General features: G+C 40.8%; 1 protein-coding gene across 1 annotated transcript in view; it reads left to right on the top strand.

The window, feature by feature from the left end:
* The first annotated feature begins 899 nt into the window (after positions 1–899).
* Diaph1 (diaphanous related formin 1) overlaps positions 900–23,413 on the top strand; it is a 95,409-nt gene continuing 72,895 nt past the window's right edge. Inside the window, exon 1 of the mRNA XM_050127947.1 lies at positions 900–1,149. Within this exon, the coding sequence (XP_049983904.1) occupies positions 1,033–1,149 (117 nt within the window). The 5' untranslated portion in view covers positions 900–1,032. The remainder of the gene's footprint in view (positions 1,150–23,413) is intronic.

The raw sequence follows: 23,413 nt of genomic DNA, 5'->3' as shown, positions 1-23,413 counted from the left end.
AATGGATGGAGTTGCTGAGAGAGATCATGCAAAGACCACACCCAGAGAACTCATGCAGGCACATTTGGTTTAGCCTGCGGGGAATCTTGGTTAAATATGGTGTGGCTGTCAGATTGATCTGTTTGCCAATTTTCTATCAATTATGATTAACTTCAACTCCCAGAATCCCAATTTCTTAAATGGTGATACCAGTAGAGTCTATCATGAAATCGCGAGGATTCAGTGAGGGAAGATATGTCGTGTTTAACATATAGCCTGGCCTGTAGCATGTGCCAGGTATATAGTAACTACTTAATTGCTGTCTAGGCTATTGACAATAATTAGTCTACATGAGAAACAACTAGAAAGCTAATGTAGGATTCAGAGCTGGGTAATGTAACTCCAAAGCTGGTCTAGACTGGTGCTTGCTTGAACCAGTTCTTGGCACATAGTTTTCTATATCAAGTAACTCATTTTTACCTTATTTTTTAATGCACTTACTGCCCAGGCATCATATACATACAAACTGCATTATCCCACAAAACCTAGCATTTAATTTTCAACCAAAATAACAGTGTTTCTACGATAAGATTCTTAGTTCAGACAATAAAATTCTGGATGGGGTCTGAGGTGGTCTAGCTTTAAGCCACGTGGGCTCTGCGTGGGAGCCTAAAGGCCTGTTCCAACCGCCAGGGGGCAGTATGGCCCGCTGCCGCCTGGAAGAGAACACCGCCCCCTCTCTGTCTCCCCCCCCCCCCCCGTGGGTCCGAATGGTTAGGCCCGCCGGGCAGGTAGCGCTTCCGCGACGTCCCTCCACCCCCCCTCCCTTCCCCCATTGGTAGGGGCTGCGGGTCCGGGCGGAAGTGGGGCAGGGGGGGAGGGAGCGAGGCGTCACCGTTGTATATTCATGAGGCGCGCGCAGCCCAGCATGTAAATGAGGCGGGGCGCGGCGGCCGGTTAAGAAGGCTGCTGGGCGGCGGCGGTGGTTGCTGGCTCGGGGCAGCCCGGCGCGAGTGCGTAGACCAGGGGTCACTGGCCGGCGCTAACCGGGACATGGAGCCGTCCGGCGGGGGCTTGGGGCCCGGCCGCGGGACCCGGGACAAGAAGAAGGGTCGGAGCCCGGATGAGCTGCCGGCTACGGGCGGCGACGGCGGCAAACCCAAGAAATTTGTGAGTGTCCCTCCCACCCTGTTCCTCAGCCTGGCGGGGTGGCCGCCCTCTGAACTCGGGCGACCCTCGCTGCCCTCCGGGGGCGTCTGCCTGCCGCTGGGGAGCCGCCCCCGCGCCTCTCTTCCTGGTTTCGCTGGGTCCTGGGCTTCACGGTCTCACATTCTCCCCTCCGGGACTTCGGGAAGCCCGGGAGTCCCACCTGGCCCTCGCCGCGGCCACCTTGGAGCTTCCCTCGCTCTTCAGTCCGCAGGCTCTGCGCTCCCGCCCCCGTGGCCCGCGGGCTCTCAGCCCCACTTCCTTTCTTCTGCCTCTGGTACCCCCACACGTTTTTTTTTTTTTTTTAATTTCTTTTCATTTTTCTTTTGCCCTCCCCCGCCCCCCGTAAGCTGTTCTGGGTCAGTTTTTTCTTTTCTCCCACACTCCGTTTGGGGCATTCTCTTTCTTCTGAAAGGTCATTTCTTTCCTCACTAGTGATCCCTTTCACCTGCTAACTTTCCTCCTGCCCTGTCCCCTTCCAGGGCCCTCAGCTTGGTGTCACCTGGTAATGCTTCCCCTCAGGAATGTTACCAGACTTGAGTCTTGTCTCCCGCCTCCTTTGGACGTTTGTCCTTGTGATTAGGGGTATGGGTTCCTGCCCAGGTCCTGTGGTCATTGGGGCATGGCAGTAATTGATTTCCCAGTATTTTCCTATCCACGAAACCTGTTTCTTTTTGCCCTGTTGCTCATCACTTAAGAGGGTTAGAACTTTTCTCACGATACTATGCCCTTCATGACCCGAGCTGGTGACTAACCTCCCTCTTGAGCAAGTTAGACTTCAAGTCCAATAGTTTGTGAGTAATTTGCTTTTTATACCTTTTAAAAATAATAACTATCTCAACTCACCGTTCGCCGTCTTCTGGGCCCCTAGGTTCCGGACATCTCTTTTCCTACCTGTAGGAGAGTTTCTTTCCATAGGTGCCGATCATCAAGCCCAGTCGGAGGAACTCTCCATGTTCAAGTAACGCGATATTTTGCTACCTGTTGCCTTTCCTAACTAAATCCTCTTCTCTCTCCAGGGAGCTGCTTGCCTCTTACTGTAAAAGCTTTGAAAGATACTGAACAGTCAAAAAAGGGAGTTTCTGCTCAGGTGTTTGCCAGTAGTTAACTAGATACTTAGTTTGCTCTTCAAGGTGGCATTAGTATTCTCTCTGACCAACTAAGGGGCTGGTAACTCTTACCTCTCATTTTTCTTTCCCGCACTCCCCACCCCCTCGGCATCCCCATCCAAGGCCACAGGTTTGGGAAGTAAAAGTGCTGGAAGTGGGCAGAAACTGTTCTGTGACCTGGAGAGTTGGGAGCACATTCAACTGAATTAAAGGAGTGACTGACTCATCTCTTCCTATTTCTAGCAAGGCCAGGTGCTCCTGTTCTGTCTTTTCCCCTGTCTCATATAGCGTGTCAGTAACTGTTGGATCCAGCCAATACCTTTGTAGAAACAGGATCCTCGGTGCCCAGAGCAGTATAGCCGTAGATTCTTTCCTTAAAGATAGGTATTGACCCTCCAGTTTGAGAACTTTCCTTCCAAAATGAGTTTTAGGGCCAGGGTTCCTCCTATTTCCGTTTCTTTTTGTTTTGATTTCGTTACCACGGATACTGTTTGACCTTCTCTATCCAATCTCTAGCTATTCTTGCTGATTTGTACTGACCTCTATGACTTGTTACTGGTTTTTTTCCCCCCAAGTTTTATGTGTACTTTTTATTCTAACACCGTGTTTTCATAAGTGGGTGAAATCTACTTAAGTGTGTGGTACTGTAAGGTGAGAAATCCCAGGAAACTCTTTTCACCTGTTTTTTGGCAGCCACAGAGTCTTGTGTTCACCACAGTGGATTTGGCCCAGAGTTGTTGATATTTGCTTTACAGAGGGTGGAGCTGAACCTAGTTCTCTTTTACTGCGTAGGTTCTGGTTTTAACCCTTACGTTACTGAATTTTAACAACTGGGTATTGCAAGTAGTGAGAATTGGAAGGTTTCCAGGAAAGCAGGCCACTTTCTTTCCTAATTGCTGAATACAATTTACCTTAAGGCATCAGGATATTCTTTTTCTTTCTGCTCTTTATGAGAACTATGAAAACGAGGGACAGGGAGCATTGCAATCCACTTCTCTTTGTCTCTGTACATGTAAGTATGTGTGAGTGGGTGGAGTGGGCGAGATCGCTGGGGTGCTCTTGTCACCCGGGGCTCAGTTTTCTCGAACTACTGGCTAAAACCAAACCAAACTCAGCTATTTCGCCTACTCCACCTTTCCTGAAGTGTGATATTCGCCAGAAGCCCCATTCTGAATGTGCTATATAAACCCTCTGGCTTAGACTAAGTGTGCTCGAAGGTTTGCAATTGAGTGGTTACAGTCCCTCAGGCTGCTGCTACAGACCTTCCTGGCAGGTGGTTTGAATTTGAAGGATGGCAGTTCAGCTCTTTCTGGCTCCTGCAGATTCTAGGTACAGATAAGCTGGTGAGAAAGCAGAGTTCATAAATTGCCTGGGATCTGCTCTTTACCCTCTTGAGGCACCTGTGTAGAGAGCAGCAGATTCTAGCTGAAGGAGTGGACAGGCATCTTTGAAGGGCTTGGCTGCTGTAGACTTTGAAGGGAGGGACCAGACTGCCTGGTTTTCCCCTTGGTTCCCGATGAGTCTGTCTTCTGGACCATGAGCACTTCCCTTCTACAACCTTATTCCAGTTCCTTTCAGAATCCTTTCAAAGGAAGGAAGATAAAAATTCCGAGTGAGCAGAGTGTTTCTGACTTTGCAGTGGGGATGAATGTGGGTGTCAAATACACTCATTTCTGAAATGTATGTAAGGAGAGGCAGTACAACCAGGGTGTCAGGAGTCTGTAGGGCGTCTCTGCATTTAGTAGATTACATGCCTTCTCATACACTTGAGAAATTAAGACATTCTAAGAACAGTGATTCCCAATTCAATGAGTAACACAAGTTCGAAAATCAATGAGTTGGTAAATGTTCCCGTACTCAACAAAAAAAAAAAGAGAGAAAAAACACACACACACACATATACAACTGAAAAGGTTCTTTTTAAAAGATATATTTGTTTTTATTTTATGTGTGTGAGTGTTTTGCCTGTTTGTGTGAATGTGCACCATGTATATGTTTGATGCTTAAGGAGATCTGAGGATGGCATTGGGTCCCTGGAATTAGAGTTACAGACGGTTGTGAACTGCCATGTAGGTACTGGAAACTGAAACTAGGTCCTCTGCAAGAGCAGCAAGTGCTCTTAATCACAGAGCCATCTCTAACCATCAAGAAAATTTTATGTACTGTAAATTGTTTGTTATAAAACCTCAGGAGTAGCAGTATTTGATGAGAAACAGTATGACTCTGATAAGCACGTGGACCAAAACAGACCTATTGTATATTCTGTGTGGTAACCTTTTGTTAGCCTTATTGGCCTGCACTGTAGTTTATACATGGATTGCCAAGTTATTCTAGGAGAGAATTGTATCTTCAGGGAATCTAATAGAGACCCAAAAGACACAGTTGTATATCACATGTGATTTAGAAGAACAGGTTAAAGTCAAATTTATTAACAGGAAATATTGAGACATGGTAGAGAAACAATATGAAAGTGGTTCCTTCTACTCAGTGTTTGTTGAACATTCATAGTTTAAAAACCGTTCTCATTTTGAAACTAATTTTTATTGAATTTTTTCTTTTTTTGTGTTGAGCCTTCTGTTTTCAATCACTTGCTTCTCAGTAATAGGGACACTAGTGTCTTAGCAAAGCAGCTAGTTGTTTGCCTGTTACTGTTAGATGAACTTTTCTATAGCCAGCTGCTTGTTGCGTGCTTTTATCCCTTCGGTGCTCTTCTGGTGGCTGGTTTGAGTATAGCCAAGGTTTTAAGGCAACCAGGCAGTTAGACCAAAATTTCTAAGCAGCCTAAGCAGGTTGGTCTATGTAGTGAATTTCAGGACAGCCAGGGCGACATAGAAACTCTGTTTCAGGGGTGGGGTGGGGGCTGGAGGGCATATTAAACTTTATGGAAGCCAAAATTGAAAAGTAAAAAAATATTGTAGTCACTATGCAAACCTTATTGGTCTTAATATTTGTCTTTTTCCACAGTAAACCCTTTATGTCCTTAAAAAGGAGATGATTCTAAAACCTGATTTTGTTTTTGTTTTTGTTTTCTTGCTGAGATGGCCCAGAGAGTAAAAGCATTTGCTGCTAAGTCTGAAGATGTGTTTGAACTCTAGGACCCACATGGCGTGGAAGGAAAGAACTGACACTTCCACGCGGGCAACCATTCTTGAATACACACATACCCCAAACGAACAAACAAGTGTTAAAAGAATATATTAAAAAAAAAAAAAACTTTAGCGCCAAAAGAGTTTCAAATTTCATCAAGTCCAGTTAATCAGTCACTTCTTGCAATTGTGTGCTGGCAGCATTAAGGGGCTGAAAAGTAGAAGGTTGGTAAATAAACAGAAGGGGAACAGGATTTTGGTTCCTTTGTTTTCTTTATTAAATACTAGCATAGGCGTGGACTTAAAGGGAAGTTGCAAGAGTGAAAAGAAGCTAGTTATCTGTTGCTTGGCTCTGTGACAATTAGGGAGTGCCATTTGCCTTTTAAACACTGTATATATAATGGAGGACAGAATAGACAGAATATGGAGGAATATAATTGTAATGGAACTGAATTTAAAGAAGCATAGCTCAATATCTCCTAGCATATGGAGATCCTGGAACCTAACACTCAGACTATATCCGACTGGATTGGAGACCCTTGTCAGCTCTTGGTAGAACCATCCTGAAATGTTGACGTTCTAGTGTGCATGTGGTGTGTCCTCGGTGTGGCTGTTACTCTCGAGGCCCTGATGATGTCCTTACCTTCAGTGTGGCTGTCACTCTCCCCTGATGATGTGTCCTTATCCGTTCTTTGTCTTCCTTGAAGAATCTGTTTAAGGTTTTGCTTGTTAATTTTTTTTCTTTGAGCTTAGGTACAAATCTTTGAAATACATGTGTTTTGCACATATTTTATTCTTCTTATTTAACCATTTAACTTTCTTTTAAGATTTATTTATGTGCATTGGTGTTTGTCTTGCATGTATACTTGTGTGAGGGCATCAGGTCCCTGGAACTGGAATTACAGACAGTTGTGAACTGCCTTGTGGGTGCTGGGTATTGAACCTGGGTCCTCTGGAAGAGCAGCCAGTGCTCTTAACCACTGAGCCATCTCTCCAGCACCCCCCCCATTTAAATTTCTTAATAGTATATTTGGAAAAAAAAAGGGGGGGTGAGTGTTTTATTTTGAAGAAGTCCCCTTCTCCCCACTTCTGCTCTTTGTATTATTTCAGCATTTTTGCTAAAAGCGCTGTCACTTATATTTTCTTGTCAGTGTTGGTTTTGGATTGAAATTCTCACCTGTAGGTAAGATGCATCATTTCTGAAACTTTTAGGATCATCCCCCCCCCCCCAATACATTTCAATAGTGCTAACTTTAGTTTTCCTGTGCTCAGTGTGCTACAGGTGTATAACGTCAGCCCTACAATGAATAAATATTAGTGAATGTTTAGAATTTTTACATGAAGATGATTAATTCCAGGATAAAGAGTAATTATAACTGTGGCAGTAATAACAGTTTGAATGAATGCCTCCTGTGTGCCTAGCAATGTGCTAAAGAGTTTTGGAGTCAGTGTCTCATTAGTGTCTACACTGGCCTTATAAAATAGGCACTGCTATTACTTTCATTTTATTGGTGATTGGATTAGAGTCCATTGAGATTGGGGAACCTACTTGAGATCATAGAAGTAGAAAGTAACAGCTAGGATTCAAATTGGGTCTAGCTCACAGATTCATTATTTTGTAGTGTCAGTTCTGTGAAATCAGCCTTTCACCTCTGCTCTGTAAGAGTATTCACTCTGAGAAATTTCCTAGAAAATTTTGCTGATATCCCCTTAGAGTCCTTTCGTCATCTGTATTCTATTAAAACTGAATTCTCCTAGAGTCCGATCACTGGGAAAGTAGTACAGAGTTTAGATGTACAAAGTACATTGGCTAAGTGCCTAAATACTTTGTGCGTTTAGTAATTTAGACTTTGAAGCAATTGGAAGAATCATAATTAAAATTATCTTAGACATGAAAAAGTAGCTGTTATTGAGAATGCAAACCCCATCTTTCCTCAGGCCCAGGAGTTATACTCAGTTGTGCAAAACATTTTTTTTTTTTTTTTAGAGCAACTTGATTTTCTTTGTAAGTAGACCAGCTTTAACAGCAGCGTCTGTCCGGAGTTTCAGTTGTTTAGAGCAGAGAAAGTAAGGCCAAGCTAAGCTCTAAGATGTCTTTATAGTTCATCTTTCCATGTTTAAATTCGATGTTTGGCGTTCCTAAGCACTTACTGTCCTGAAACTCAAGGACTGCAAAGGACTCCTAACTCCAGGGTCTCTCTTGGCTGAGAACTGCTGACTTTGCTCTTTAGACCTGGCACTTATTGGCCTGTAGTTAATAATTAAGAAATTGCCACAGAGATCCAAGAACACGGAGCTGTAATTTTCTGTGTGATTGGTGGTAAAAAGTAGAGAATAAGAGTTTCTCTTTTTGCCTATGTGCAAATAAAATAGGTCTACGTTGGATCCAAAAACTAATCATAAAGTTGTATAATTATTGTATCAGATTTCAACCTTGGCTTTTAAGAGATTATAATCACAGTCATATATATACTCAACTAGGAAGGAAAGGCTCTATCCAAGGCAGAACATAAAATTTGTATGTGTGTGTACAATTGCTTCAGATTATACCTGTGGCTTTGTATATGGTAGGCAAGTGCTCTACCATTGAGCTATACTTTGAGCTCAACATAAACTTTAAATGGTGACCCGATTTAAAGAATTTAGAAAATTAAATGGAAGCATTATTGATCTGAGAGAAAAGCTAAGTTTCAGAACCTTGAGTGATGGATGTGAAAGAATCTTAAAATGATGCAGTTTAACTAGCTCTTTGTTATTTAGATGAGAAAGGTTATCTTGAACCAGTGATTTGTCCAATACACAGTCTAGAACTGGATGGTCTGCATGCAGTATTGCTGCTTGGTTGTGACCTTACCACTCCTAATTAGTCATGTGAATTTTGGACAAGTCACTTCAGTTTACTTGGTCTTTTCTTACGAAACCTGAGGTCTGTGCCAGTGTGCTGGTGTCTTCGATTCTGTAAATAATCCTGGATGGTAATGGGCAGTTGTTCACTTCCTAGGAGATGAGGACTCTGGCTGGCCCTGGAAGGAAATCTGATTGGTAGAGTAGACATGGAAGGAATTTTCTAAGGTGGGGAAAAGAACAAACAGAAGCTCAGGTATGTGGATGTGTGCTGGAAGTGAAGGAACATGCCATTGTTAGAGGAGTCAAGAGTGGTGGGAAGTAGATCTTCAGAAAAGCTAAAGTCACATCGAGGGGTTATTTTCCTTGGCAGAGATTTTAGGTTCCCTTCCTGTAAACATGTATAGAAAAAAAAGGACCAAAAGTTAGCACTTTATAGCATGTATACACATTAATATCAGTTTGGGGCTATATAATGTATGGTGGTGACATTATGTAGTCAGGATATCTAAGAACTCAGATTTTGTGTTTAGATCCAGGAAATATTTATTTTTATTTTATTTGTGTGGGTACACCCACATATGGGTGCTGGGAATTGAACCCTGGTCCATTGGTAGAATAATCAGTACTCTATCACTTAGAGCCATCTGTCAGCCCCCAGCAAATAATTTTTGCTACCTTTGATGGTGTTTAGGTAGTTTAAATTCTTTTACCACCCATAATGTATCCATCTTTTCAGAGATTGTTTAAATCTTAAAAATGAGACTTTTTCAGCTGGAACTTAAGGCTATATGATCAAATTGTGGGCACAGTCAGATAATGCCTTTGTGAGAACAATCTGAACCTGTATTTGGGTCCAGTTGCTTCTCCTAAATGTTCTTCCTGATAGCTTTTGTTATCTATAGCTTTTTCTGTACTTGGTTTCAGTGTCAGTTTGGGAGTCTTGCTTCAAGATTCTCCCCTTTCATGGTCTAATATAAGAGATGCTTCAAGATTCCCCCCTTTTATGGTCTAATATAAGAGATGGACAGTTCTGAAAGCATTAGTTACCTCTCACCAAGGTAACTGAGCTAGAGAACCACTAACATAACTACCCAACCAGAAGAGTGCTACAAAGAAAAAAATGATTGCTATCTCTGGAGATACTGTCTTACAGTTATGAGTTGTGTTTAATAAAGGAACATTATGTATAATTAAACATCTCTGAGTTATTTTACAAAGTGCAAGGCTGCTGACTTTTATACCACTGTGAGAGCAGTATTTGACCCAATGCTCATGTGAAGTGAGTGCAAGTTCCCATGGTATTACAGTCTATTAATACCACAGTTTTTCATGGCTGTAGAAAGGTTTACACAGACCATTAAAGAGGAGAATGAGACTGTAGTCTGTAGGATATGTCTGGGTCTCCATAGTAAATGGTAATTAATGGTCATAGCGCACCATTCTTTTAGCAAAAAAAAAAAAAAAAAAAAAAAAAATTAGCACCCGGCATGTGGTGGCGCTGCACTTAGGAGGCAGAAGCAGGTGAATCTTGGAGTTCAAGGCCAGCCTGGTCTACAGAGGAAGTTCAGGGCAGCAGGGGCTACACGGAGAAATCCTGTCTCAAAAAACAAAAGCAAACATTTAATTTTATGTGTATGAGTGTTTTGCCTGCACGCGTGAATGCCATGTGCTGCATGGGGTTCAGAAGCCGGCATTAGATCCTCTGCAGTTCCAGTTGGTTGTGAGCTGCTGTGTGGATACTGGGAACTGACCCAGTGTGCAAGAGGATCCAGGGTCCTCTGCAAGTACTCTTAACCTTTGAGTCATCTCCCAGGCCCCATACCATTCTTTCTTAACACATACTCAGTCAGCTGTAGAATTTCTTTAGTTCCTTTATTTGGCCATAGAAGCTGATGGCTTTGGAGTGTTGTAAAACTGTTCTAGCTTGTTGGGCTTACAGAAACATTTCTAGTTTTGTTTTTGTGGGAGATATATGTCAAGGCTCCTCTTTTGCAGGGTTCTCTAATGATTTTTTGATCCTTGTATTTTTAAAGGGATGGGAGTTGGTCCTGGTTGGCAGTTCTTAGCCTTTGCTACAGCTTGTTCGTTACTTGTAGGCCATGGGTGACGTCTGTTTCCTGTGATTGAAACCACAAGAAGAAGTGGTAAGAAACCACTGCAGGATATGTATTATCAGGCAAGCAGCAGGCAATGGGCACCCCTTAAAGAGAGCAGTAGTAACCAATTACAGTCTTCAAGGTGCCCAGAGAGACCCTAGAAATGATTTGACCCAGTTTTCCTTTAAATGAGGAGGACAGATGCCTAGAGCTGTTTTGTTGGCTTTGATTAGCTGAGCTAGGTTTTAGAATCCAGCTCTCTCACTTTGTGTTATTAGTCTTAAATTCTGCAAGTGCTCGTTGTCAGAATATTTGGTAAAGTTGCTGTCAGACTATTACTAAGGTATACGAGAGAAGAGGAAGTCTAGAACATTTTGAATATGGGAATTGGAGGATGTTTTGCTTTAAATGATGTGCTAATGAGTTTTTTAAAAACTTCTTATACATTTTTCAAAACATCCAGGAAGCTAGTTTCTGCTTTTTGTTTTTATCCACATGATATATGGATATTCTAGTTGTTATGCATACACAAATTTTTCACAGAATTACAGCTATGGTTTCTACTTTTAAAATATTCTAAAAATTTCCATTTCTTCAAAGCTTCAAAAATTTTTATTATTTAAAATAATTTATTTTTATTTTATGTACATTGGTGTTTTGCCTGGGTGTATCTGTATGAGGGCATTGAATCTCCTGGAAGAGGAGTTACAGACAACTGTGAGCTGCCATGCGGGTGCTGGGAATTTAACCCAGATCCTCTAGAACAGCAGCTAGTGCTTTTAACTGTTGAGCCATCTTTCTAGCCCCTAAGAATTATTTTTATTTGAAATGGAAATACATTTTTATTATAAAAGCATCATGTAGCTCTTTCTAAAGAAATATAGATATGTATAGAGTAAAACCTTTGTTTTTCAGAAATTGAAGTTATTTAAAAATAGGACCAATAGAAATGTTTGCTGTTGGGAAATCTTTGAGTTCTAAGTACTCCGAAATGAAATTGTGTATGTGATTGTGTCATAACATAGTTCAACATAGTTTGATTTCTTAGAAGGATCAGAATGACTTCAACTTTGGCTTATATTTCTGGTGAACAGTCATGAGAATTTAAATCATTACTGTGCTTCTGCTCTCCAAGATCTCTCTTCAACCCTCCTTCTAGGTTCATAAAAGGCTAGAAAATGTTTGCTGTGGTTTCATTAGCTCAAGCCTGGGTTTTTGAGTAGCACTGTAATTTTGGGATTATTTACTCCATTATCAGTAGATGATTATTTCTGGCTATTCAGTGATGATGTGAGGAGAAAAAAGGCTGTAACTATTATTTTGAATGAAAAGAAATCGGGGTTAGGATTTAAAACAGGTGTCTTCATGCTTGGTGCTTGCATGTAGAAATGATAGAGAGCAGCTGTAGGAACTTCCTGTCTGCTGGGCCTTGGGTGTGTCTGTCCCAGGCGCCTACTAGAGGAGAAGATGTCCCGCTGCTGCTCACATCACAAGGGAGGAGGACAGGGTTGCTACGGTGATTGAGAAACAGCATTCCTGAGTCATTGACTCTTTCTAAATGAATGGTCAACACCCCTTTTTAAAGGAGCAATGGCAGTCTTCCCCGAACTCAGAAGGTTCAGTAAGAGAATGAGGAAGAACAAGTATGGTGTTTGGAGCTTGAGAAATAGATTGAAGCTTGGAAGAAATATTACATGTTTCTGATATGTGTTCAGGTTTTATTAGAATTTTAAGGTGTTTGAGAAGGAAACTTTGTATGCATCTGTGCTAATTAGAGATTATTCATTTCTTGTGCCTTTCACCCCCTTCCCTCAGCAGAGAAGATAGATAGCCTTGTCTGCTAGATAACTTATTTCCCAGCTTTGAGCACCTTGTCTGTTGGCAGCTTGTTTTACAGACCCCTGAGTGTCTTGTAGTGTAAGGTGCTGGCACTGTAGACTTGTAAGAGGAACGTGGTGTCCCCAGCCTGGATCCACTTGCTTTTCTGTGCAGGAATAGTGAAAAAAACCAGAATGCCCTTTTCTCCTTGTTTCTAGACTTTCAGCTGTCTATGATGTATGATAGCCTATCGCAGTACTTTAAGATGAGCTGAACTGGAGGTAGCAAGTTACTTTTTCTTTTTCCTCAGATTCACCTCCTTGATCACTAGAGGAGTAACATGCATTTGGACCTGTTAGCAAACAAATTCTAATACTAAGACAGTATCCCAGTTTGGTTTTGAACTCTCAATCTCCTGCCTCAGCCTCCTAAGTACTAGGACTTTAGATGTATGCCATGTCTGGTTTCCAATTGGCTTAGAGCTTTGTAGTTTATACTTTTCAATTCCAAGCCTCCCCCTCCTTATTTTAATTTCAGTTGGAAAATGAAGTTTATTAGAAGGCTCTATCCTCTAAATGAAGAGCTACAGGCATACTGAATACTGAGAGGGAGAGTTTGTCTTTCCTAGAGAGTCCACTGATAGGTTTATCCAATCCTAAGGTCAGTATATAGAAGCAACATTAAATGGTCTCAGCAGGTCTTGTGTGCATGTGGGGTGTATATATAACAATATATGTATACTTGTAACTAGTAATAAAAGAAGTCAGTAATTTGGCATTGAGTGGGGAGACACAGGAAGAGTTAGGAGAAAAGAATAGTAAAAATTTGCAAAAAGTAGAAATTTAAATAAAAAAGAAAGTACTCCCCCGTAATGCTAATGTATGCCACTACACTAGCCAATGCCCTCCAATAACTTTCTTTCTGTTTATTTATTTATTTGGTTTTTGAGTCAGCTTCTTGCCTGTGTATTCTTGGCTGGCCTGGAACTTGTATAGGACAGGCTGGCCTGAGACTCCTGAGACTCCCCTGTCTCTGACTCCCAAATGCTGAGATGGTTTTAGATAGAGGAAAAGTTTTAAGTGATTTCAAATGTTTAAGTAGGGTACTGAAATAGGGAATGGACTACAACTACTTAATGCTGTTAGGGCATTTCTGACTGCAGCTGACATGGATCTTGCCTGGAATCTTCTCCGTGGTCCCTGTTGTGCAGTCAGGAAGAAGACACTGGCTCGAAACTGTTGTACTGAGAGAATTCGTAATAAGGATTGGAAGATCTTGTACTATCCTACTGTTTCCTTTGTTGCTGTTTAGTGAATTCTAGTGGGTTTATTATTTGCTTACTTCTCTCAGATATATTGAGGTATAGTTGAAATAAAAGTTGTGCATACTTGTGACGTGTGTATGTATTGGGGAATTCTGGACCTGGGTAGATGAACTGTTCCTTTGGCACTTTTTCCTGAACCATCATAGGGACCATACGCCTATCTTCCATTTTTGGGATCTAGGCTCTGTGTGTGTGTGTGTGTGTGTGTGTGTGTGTGTGTGTGTGTGTGTGTATGTGTGTATACATGCACATGCCTCAACACATGTAGAGGTCAGAGAATACTTGGGGGAGTTGGTTTCTCTTTCCACCAGGGATTAAGCTCAGGTAGTAAGTCAGGCTTGGTGGCAAGTACCTTCGTACACTGAGCCATATCACCAGTCTGTTACTTAGGATTTTGAGACCGTCTTGTTTCATATCCCAGTTTAGCTTTGAACTCTCAATTTCTTTAGTACTTCTAGTACTTCTCTCAAGTACTAGGCCAGTGTATGCCATGCCTGGCTTCACAATTGACTTTGAGCTTTGTGGTCCATATTTTTCAATTCTATCCTCCCCCCCCCCCCCATTTAGGTTTCCTTTTCCTTGGGGTAACTTTCTTTTTTGAGATGAGTGTTGCAACTTTGCACCACTCCCATTTAGGCTAACGGGTACCAGTAATTGTGATGTCAGAATTCGGTTTTTCCATACATGGAGTTGAGCTGTGGATTCATTTGCCATCCTCCTTGGGCCATTGGTGGAAATGGAAGGGAGAGTTCTCTGTATTTAAACTTACTCATTGTTTCTTTCTCTCCACTTCTGACTGACTTATGTTTCTGTGTAAGGGGGAAATAGAGAAGGGAGTCCTGCCAGTTTCTGTCACCATGTCTTATTTAATTTTTACAGGATACTTTGATTTTTATCATTTTACTTTATTATTTATTCTTCATCACCAGTCAAATGAGATAATATAGTCCTAAAGATAGAAATACTAAAACTGTGGCAGATTTCAAACAGCAAATAATGTGTCTTACCCTTCCCTGCTATCCTTTGGTGTAAATGTTGTAAATTTTGTGGCAAAGCTAGATCAAGGTTTTGTGGTAATTGAGTTCAAGTCTGTGTTGTAAATCCCTTTGCCTCATCATTCTAAGGAACTTAATTTCAGTCCTGTGATAGAATAAAGAAGTGAATCAAAGGCAAACTCCATAGATTCTGGATGTCAAGTTCTACCATTCTTTCCTGGGAGATACATAGAATTTGAAAGGAAGTTGTTGGTGATACTTCTTTCCCATTTTGCCTGTAGGTAGTCGCCTTTGTCATTATCGAGAACTAATTACTTTTTAAAAGATGGAAACACTCCTACATGGCATCTTGTCTGTTCCACAACTATTTCCCCAAGGACAGTTCATAAATATGTCTTGTGGACTGAAACACTAAGCATAGTCTCTGTTCTCATTCACAGGGAAAGACATTGATGGCTTAGTCTGGTGGTTTACTGTATGTAATAATCCTAGTTTTCTATCCTAGAACTCAAAACCTTTTATTACTTGCTCAATTCGAATAGTATTAAGAAATATACTGTGCTTGCTTATGATGGTGCTTCAAAATCTATAGTGGTGTTAATTTAAAATATAGCTTAAGATATATCACGTGAGTAAAACACAACTTTTGCTCCTGTATCACTTAACAGCCACAGAGAATAGCAACAAACATCTATTAAGAAGGATCTGACAGGGCTGGAGAGATGGCTCAAAGGTTAAGAGCATTGCCTGCTCTTCCAAAGGTCCCGAGTTCAATTCCCAGCAACCACATGGTGGCTCACAACTCTCTGTAATGAGGTCTGGTGCCCTCTTCTGGCCTGCAGGCATACACACAGACAGAATATTGCATACATAATAAATAAATAAATATTTTAAAAAAATGAAAAAAAAAGGATCTGACATATAAAAAATAAGAAACTGGCGTAGATGATGGCTAAGTATAAATTTATAGACAAAGAATTGTTTTAAATCACATCATGTTCCTGAAGTCCAGTGTTGCCTGCTTAGTGATCAAGGGTTTACTTTACTAAAAGCCTTTCTGTAGTAAGACAGAAAGCACTTTCACAGGGTGATCTTTCGCCCTTTGTTTACTTAGGATAGCAGTGATCCTGAGAGGCGTGTGCAGTTATTTGCTCTTTTTGAACCAGGTACCCCCTTCACATCCACTTTTTTTTAAAATTTATTTATTTATTATGTATACAATATTCTGTCTGTGTGTATGCCTGCAGGCCAGAAGAGGGCACCAGACCCCATTACAGATGGTTGTGAGCCACCATGTGGTTGCTGGGAATTGAACTCGGGACCTTTGGAAGAGCAGGCAATGCTCTTAACCTCTGAGCCATCTCTCCAGCCCCCACATCCACTTTTAAGACTGGGTTTTCCTGTATAGCCCAGGGTGGTCTTAGAATAGCTATAAAGCCAGGCTGGTCTCAAACTCACAGTCTTCCTGCTTATGCCTCTTGAGCTCTAGAATTATAGACAGGCCTCCACAGCTGGCCATTGTTTAGTTTCTAGCAGAACTAAAGCACAAGGAGTTAGTTACTTCTAGCGTCTTGGAAATAAAAATCAAAACTCAAAGTCTTTCTTTTAAAACTAGATCTAAATAAATCTGGATTTCAGTAGTTGGAATAATGTATGAATTTCCTATTGCTGTGTAATTATCACTCAACTTAAAGCATGGTGTGGACAGTGTGCGTGGGTTCTCAGAGTGTGACAGGGTTGAAATCAAGATATCAGTTGAGCTCTGTGGGATGTCTGCTTCCACACTCATTAGAGTCTGAAATTGAAGAATTCAGTCCCTCACAATTGTGGGGCTCTGTTTCTTTGCTGACTTTCATTTTGGTACAGCAGCACTCAGCTTCCAGAGGCTACCTGTAATTCTTGTGCTTTGGCCTCCTTAATCTTCAGGCCAAGAATGGCATGTTGAATCTATGTGTCATAGCGTCTAGATTTGAAGCACTTGTGTGGTTGGTCAGACCTACTAAGTAGTCTTTCTTAGAAGTCAGTTTGTAACTTTCTCTATTGTTAGATACAGTCTGTGATAGTTTAGATTTGGGGTCACATCTTAGAAGTCTACTGCACTAGTATGTTCCTTGTTTTGAATTAGCCCAAAAGTAGGTAGTCTAAAAAAAGCATGAATGCCTTTAAACCACACACTTGAGAGGCAGAGGCAAGCAGGTCTCTGATTTTATAGGCCAGCCTGGTTGTCTTAGGCAGGGTTTCTATTGCTGTGATTAAACATCATGACCCAAAGCACGTTGGGGAGGAAAGGGTTTGTTTCATCCTATAGCTTATAGCAGCATCCAGGGAAGTCAGGAGAGGATCCCAGAGGCAAGAACTGGAGCAGAGGCCATGGAGGAGTGCAGTTTTTACTGACTTGTTTCTCATGGCCTGCTCTGTTTTGTTTTGTTTCTTGTTTTTCAAGACAGTTTCTCTGTGTGGCCCTAGCTGTCTTGGAACTCCCTCTGCAAACCAGGCTGGCCTTGAACTTACTTGTTGAACATGCTTCTGCCTCCCTGAGTGCTAGGAGTGTTCTTGGTTCAAGTACGTTCTTCCAAAATGACTCTACCTTGTGTCAAGTTGACATGGAAACTAACCAGCACACTGGTCTAAATATTAAATTTCGGGTCAGGTAGGGATAACATAGACCCTGTTTCCAAAAACAAAACAACAACAAAAGGGTGTTGCATAGACTGAGGTAATTAGTGAATTGCGTTCTGATTGCAGTGATAAGAAAACTCGAGTTCTTGGGGATCCTGGTCTGCCCAGGTTCATCACACAGTGTGGGTCCAACTGATGTTCAGCTGTGCAGTTGTGGTAGTCACTTGGCGAGGAGCTCAGACAGCTCAAACATAAAAGTTACAGGTGGTTACATTAGCCTGAACTAAATCTTTAGAAAGTACTGAGCTGTGGTTTTGTACTTGTGGGTTTGTATTTCCCCTTTGCTGGCCACGTGGCTCATGCAGTAGCTGTCCATGATTAACAATAGGGACATAGTCCTAGAATTGGAGTCACTTTTTCCTGTGTAATATACTTTGTGTTCAGAGTAATAGTAATATTCTCTTATTAGATTATTGCTAAGAACACTATGTAACTAACTACCTTTTACTTGCTTATATAAACAGTCTGTGTCAAGAGAAGCTTATTATTTTTAGTATTCTGTGCCCTTTTTCTGATTCAGATTAAAATTCCAAAATTTATAGAATCATTTAGAAATAAATCTGGATGAAGTTTCTTACATCTTTGCATTTACAGTAGGCACAGGTGTGTTACTAGGCGTGCAAAAGAACTTCTGTGTGACTGGCAGATTTAGTTCCATCAGCCCAGCATATTGGGACTGAAGAGATGGCCCATCTACTCTTGCAGAGGACCCATTTAGTTCCCAGTACCCACCTCATGGGGCTTATAACCATCTATACCTCCGGCTCTGAGGCCTCTGTGGGCCCTGTACTCATTTGTGTGTACCCACAAAGACGTGGACACACATACACATAATTAAAAATAAAATCTTAAAAACTAAAGTAATCGTACATAAAGTCACCACAATAACAAATGCAGGATGCAAAAGTAGTATTAAAGTTAATTTATATTTATTATGTAAATAGTTATCGGGGTTTATTTCAGACTCTTTAAAGTCATTTAGTTTAATTAGTTTGGCCTTATGGGGCCTTACAAGGCTTGCCTTTGACAGTTTCTGTTCTGTTTCCTTATAAAGAATAAATTGTCTACTGTCTAATTTCTTTTTTAAAGATTTGTTTATTTTTATGTATATGTGTATGTCCCTGTGTGGTTTTATGTGCATAATGTGTGTGCAGGTGCCCACAGAGACCAGAGGTATTGGATCTCAAACTGGAGTTATAGGTGGTTATGAACACCTAAATATGGGTTCTAGGAACCAGACTGAGGTCCAGTAGAAGGACCTCAGTAAGCGTTCTTAATTGAGCCACCTCTCTAGCCCCAAGGAAGTTTCTGATTTCTTGTAGATGGTAGCCAAAAGATTTATCTTACCACATAATGCATTAGTATGTGGTGACTGAATCAGGAACTGAATTACTCTCTGGAAGAGGGGAGGAAGAGAGCAGGTTTTCATTTCTATTTTGATTGATGGTTATTGCATTGCAGTATGTTGTCAATTGTATTCTGTGGTGTTACTGTTGATGCAGTACACAGTGGTCAATTCATGTTGATGTAATAAGGCTTGATGAAACAGATTTTTCAGAGAAGATAAAGCTTCTTTTAGTAAATACAATTCTCTTAAGCTTTTTCTTAACCAGCTAATGACCTGAAAACATTTATCTACTCATTCAGTTCTGTCAAGAGTTTTGTAGAATAAGTGCTGTACTTTTATTAATAATTATTTGCATATAAATGGAATATTATGAAAATTGAGTAACAAGTAAAAATCTAGACTGTTGGTGGGAGACCCCAGGAGATACACTGCATAGTATCTTGAAGGCATAACTCAACTTTAGATTGTCAGAATCTAAAGATCTGAGAAGGATATCAGGGAACCAGCAGGTCAGGGGGGCCTGGTAAATAGGTGAGCATTTTGAAAGATTGCAGTAAAAGCCAACTCCTTAGACATCAGCTGGAATATGCTTAGGGAAGTATGCTGTTGTAGATTTGTGTGCCTGAGCTCCCCATGACCAGCATTAGCTTTCTTGAATAAATCAGGGCAGAAAGAAAATTCTGTGGGATGGAGTGAGTGTTTTTGACAGTTCAGATATGAAAACAAAAGACAGGAGAGCAGAACACACACACACACTTGACAATGGAATATCATTCAGTGTTAAAATGAAATGATCAAGATAGGAAGACATAGAAGAACCTTAAGTCTGTACTACTAAGTGAAAGAAGGTACCAACTAAATGGCATTTTAGAGAGGGCCAACCATGAAGACAGAAAAAGGCCAGTGACTTGAGGAGGAAGGGGATGGAAAGGCTCAGTCGACAGAACTGTCATAGCAATGAAATGGTTATTCTAGGTGTATTTGCTCAAACCCATAAACCATAAAATACCAAGAGTGATCTGTAGAGTAAATTATGATCTTTGGATGATTATGGTATCTCAGTGAAGGGTCATTAATTATAGCAAATGTGTCATAGAATGTTAGTAAAGAGGGAAACTGTGCAGCTGCTGGGACAGGGGCATATAGGAACGTTCTGTAGAGATTCTGGTGGTGGTCCTTGAAAATATGTATATGAAACAAGTGTGCCCTACAGTAGCACATACAACAAGGGCAGGTTGCATGCCTCAGCAAGTGAAGGTGCCTGCTAGTCAAGATTGGCACCTTGAGTTTGATCCCTGGAACTCATGCAGAAGTGAAAGGAGAAAACTGACGAAGTTGTCCTCTGAGCGTCAAATGTGCACTGTATGCCTGTGCATACACATCTTGTAGACATGATAATAATGATGGCTGGGTGGTGGTGGCATACACTTTTGATCCCAGCATTCAGGAGACAAAGGCGGGAAATCTGAGTTCAAGGCCAGCCTGGTTTACCGAGCAAGTTCCTGGACAGCCAAGGCTACATAGTGAAACCCTGAATCCAAAAACAAGCAAACAATAAAAGCCGAAAACCCAAAACAAACAACAATAATATTCAACAGTCCATGCATCCAGAGTTTCTAACAGTTGTTTAGACCCTTGCTTTCGATGAGCAGACAACATACGATTGTCAGACATCTGAGGACATTTCCTAACAGGAGAAAGTAGAAGTAAATTGCTATATAGAGGGGAAGGTTTTAAAAACAGAAATTAATATCTACTAGAGAAAAATTCAAAAGCAAAAGGATCTTTAGGAATTGAAAATATAAAAGTTAGCCAGGAGGTGGTGGCACACACCTTTGATCCCGGCACTTGGGAGGCAGAGGCAGGCAGATCTCTGTGAATTCGAGACCAGCCTGGTTTACAGAGTGTGTTCCAGTACTCAAAGAGAAATCCTGTTTCTAATGAAAAATTATAAAAGGAAGAAAGTATGAAAGCTGAAGAAAAAGGCTGAAGAATTGGAAAAAATCACCCCCTCCCAAGTATAACAAGAGTGTAGTTAAATAGAAAAGAAAGTACAAACAAGGCTCAGAATATGGGAAACCCAGTATCCAAATAAGAGAAAAACAACAAACAGAAGAACAAGTTACCAAGGAAATAAAATAAATTTCCCAGCACTGAAAGCGAGGATAAAAATAGAATGCACAAAGACCCAACATGGTTAAATTTCAAAACATCCATAAGAAAATCCTACAGAATTGACCAGAAGGATGAAAATGGATAGTATGCGGGAGCCAGAGCAACCCCACATTTCCTGACTATAATGGCCCTTTAAAAACCCGAGGAAAAGCAATTTTCAACCTACAAATCCCTACCCAAACACAACAGTTAATCAAATACAGCTTCAAAATAGACATTGTTACATATTTTAGCTTTAAAAAGTTTATCCCCATGTTTTCAGGAAGCTGTTCTAGGATATGCTCCATCAAAACAAAGGAACAAACCAAGTGAAAGACTTGAAATAACAATAAACAGGAACTTTAGCAGAGCTGAGAGGTCAAAGAAGCCCCAAGAATATTTGTTCTATGCCAGGCATAGAGAGTAACCAGCTGTAATGGAGCAATGAAGCCATTTGTGGTGACATTTGTCTGTAATCCCAGCACTCCATTGACCGAAGAGGCAGGAAGACTATAAGTTCCAAGATCAGGCTGAACTACAAAGTGAGCTACCTGGACATCTATTGAGACTCTGTCTCGTTGGGTGATGGTGGCACATGCCTTTAATCCCAGCACTCGGGAGGCAGAGGCAGGAGGATCTCTGTGAGTTTGAGGCCAGCCTGGTCTATAAGAGCTAGTTCCAGGACAGGAACCAAAAGCTACAGAGAAACCCTGTCTCGAAAAGCAAAACAAACAAACAAACAAACAAAAACCCACTAAAAAAAGACTCTGTCTCAAAAAAGCAAAACAGCAAGCAAAATACAACGGAATGATGAAAATTGCATCAGACTTTTAAAGACTGTCATCATCAACATCTGTTTCTGTCCTGGCTTTTGAAATTGACAATATATGTCTAACCCTGGCCCAGGTTCTTGACTTGTCTGAATTGTACTCTTATGGTGCACACATGTGCTCTGACGTGTGTATGTAAGCATACAACTATGCACATACTACAGGACAACCTTGGGTGTCATTCCTCAGGGTCCATCCATCTTTTTTTGAGAAAGGGTCTCTCATTAAGTTGGCTTAACTGGTTGTCTTAGTAAAGGAGTCCCAGCGGTCCTTCCTGCCTCTGCCTTCCTGGCTGGTTTATAAGAGCCAGCCATCACACCTAGCTTGTTTTGTTTGTTTTTAACATAGGTACTAACAGTCAGACTCTGGTCCTTATGACCAACTGAACTGTCTTCTCAGCTTCCATAGGCTTTTATGTATTGAAGTTTATTCCTTTACTTACTAAAGAGATCTCTGTTCAGTTCCCAGCACCCTTGTCAGGCAGCTCATCACTGCCTATAATTCCAGTTCCTAGCGATTTGCTGTCCTCTTCTTGCCCCTGGGGCAACTACACATACAAACACAAAAACATAAATAAAAATAATCTTGTTTTTTTTTTTACCATGTTTTAGCAATTATTATGAAAATTTGTATACAAGTTTTTGTGTAGACATAAGTTTTTCAAATAAATATCAAGGAAAACCAGTCATGGTAGTGCATACCTATAATCCCCCGTACTCAAGAGACAGAGACAGGAGAATTAGCCTGAGTTTGACCTTAGCCTGATTTATGTAACAATCTTTCTAAAACAAAACAAACAAAAACCACCACACACCAAGGAGCTTTGTTGGGTGGTGTTCCGCAGCCACACAGCATTAGGGTGCAATAAGGTTCTGCCTCTTGGCCATTTCCAGAGGCTTATAGTTGTATTTTGGGATTTGGGTGTCCCTGATGACGTAGGCTGTAGAGCAGCTTCTTATGAGCTTTTTTGTTGGTGTTAAATGTGTGTCTTTCATGGGTTGGTAAACTGGCTCTATTGTTGAGTCTTGAGTTGTTGGTATGTTTTAGGTAATAGATTTTTATTAGATTTGTCTTCCATGCGTATTTTCTACTAGTATAATTGTGTCTTCGCATTGTCGTTTGTAGAGCAGTAATTTAAAAAGAGCATTTTTGCTGGGAGGCACATATCCAGTAATTTTATTGAAAGTCAATATCAGCTTCTTTGAAGAGACTTTGAGAGTAAACAGGTAGTTAATAACCTTTTTTGGATTGGATCTCTTAAAATTGAAGCTACAGACATCTGAGCTGCTGCATGGGTGCTGGGAGCAGAACTCAGAACCTCTAGAAGAGCAGCAAGTGCTCTTATCTTCTGAGCCCTATAGTTAGAGTAGGGGCAGGTTACCAGCAAGACCCCAGAGCCCAGAATAGTTCAAATCATAACAAATTGAGCACTGACTTATTTAATAGTTTTAATTTTAAGTGTATTATTTAGAATATTAGTCTCCAAACTGCATTGCAACTATCTTATTTTTAACTAAATTTAAACCAATTTTTAGAAATTCCAAACAGCTTTACGGTATCGGGGGCTGTGTAAGAGCAGTGTACACTGTTAACCATTGAGCCATAAATATTTTTAAGAGTTTCCCAGTATGGGCATAAATAAACTCTTACTTCTCTACATATAAACTATGAAATGCCCACTGTGGTATATCAGTATGTCCACACATAGGGCATAGTGACACATGCTTTATTTAATTCTAGCATTTGGGAGGCAGGTAGATGAGTTGAAGCCATTCTGCTCTACATAATGGATTCCAGGCCAGCCAAGGCTGTACAATGAGAACCTGTCTCAAAAAAAAACAAAAAACAATATTTCATAGGAATATTTTTTTAACTTTTGGTGCATAACATGTATGTATGTTAGCTGTATAACATTATTTTAGAGAAAATACTTAAAATGTAG

This window comes from Alexandromys fortis, unplaced genomic scaffold (assembly GCF_014885135.2).
Source record: "Alexandromys fortis isolate MF-2015 unplaced genomic scaffold, M_Fortis_MF-2015_v1.1 scaffold_283, whole genome shotgun sequence".
Lineage (NCBI taxonomy): Eukaryota > Metazoa > Chordata > Mammalia > Rodentia > Cricetidae > Alexandromys > Alexandromys fortis.
Note: the sequence above shows the minus strand (reverse complement) of the source record. Positions and strands in the feature narration are given on the sequence as shown.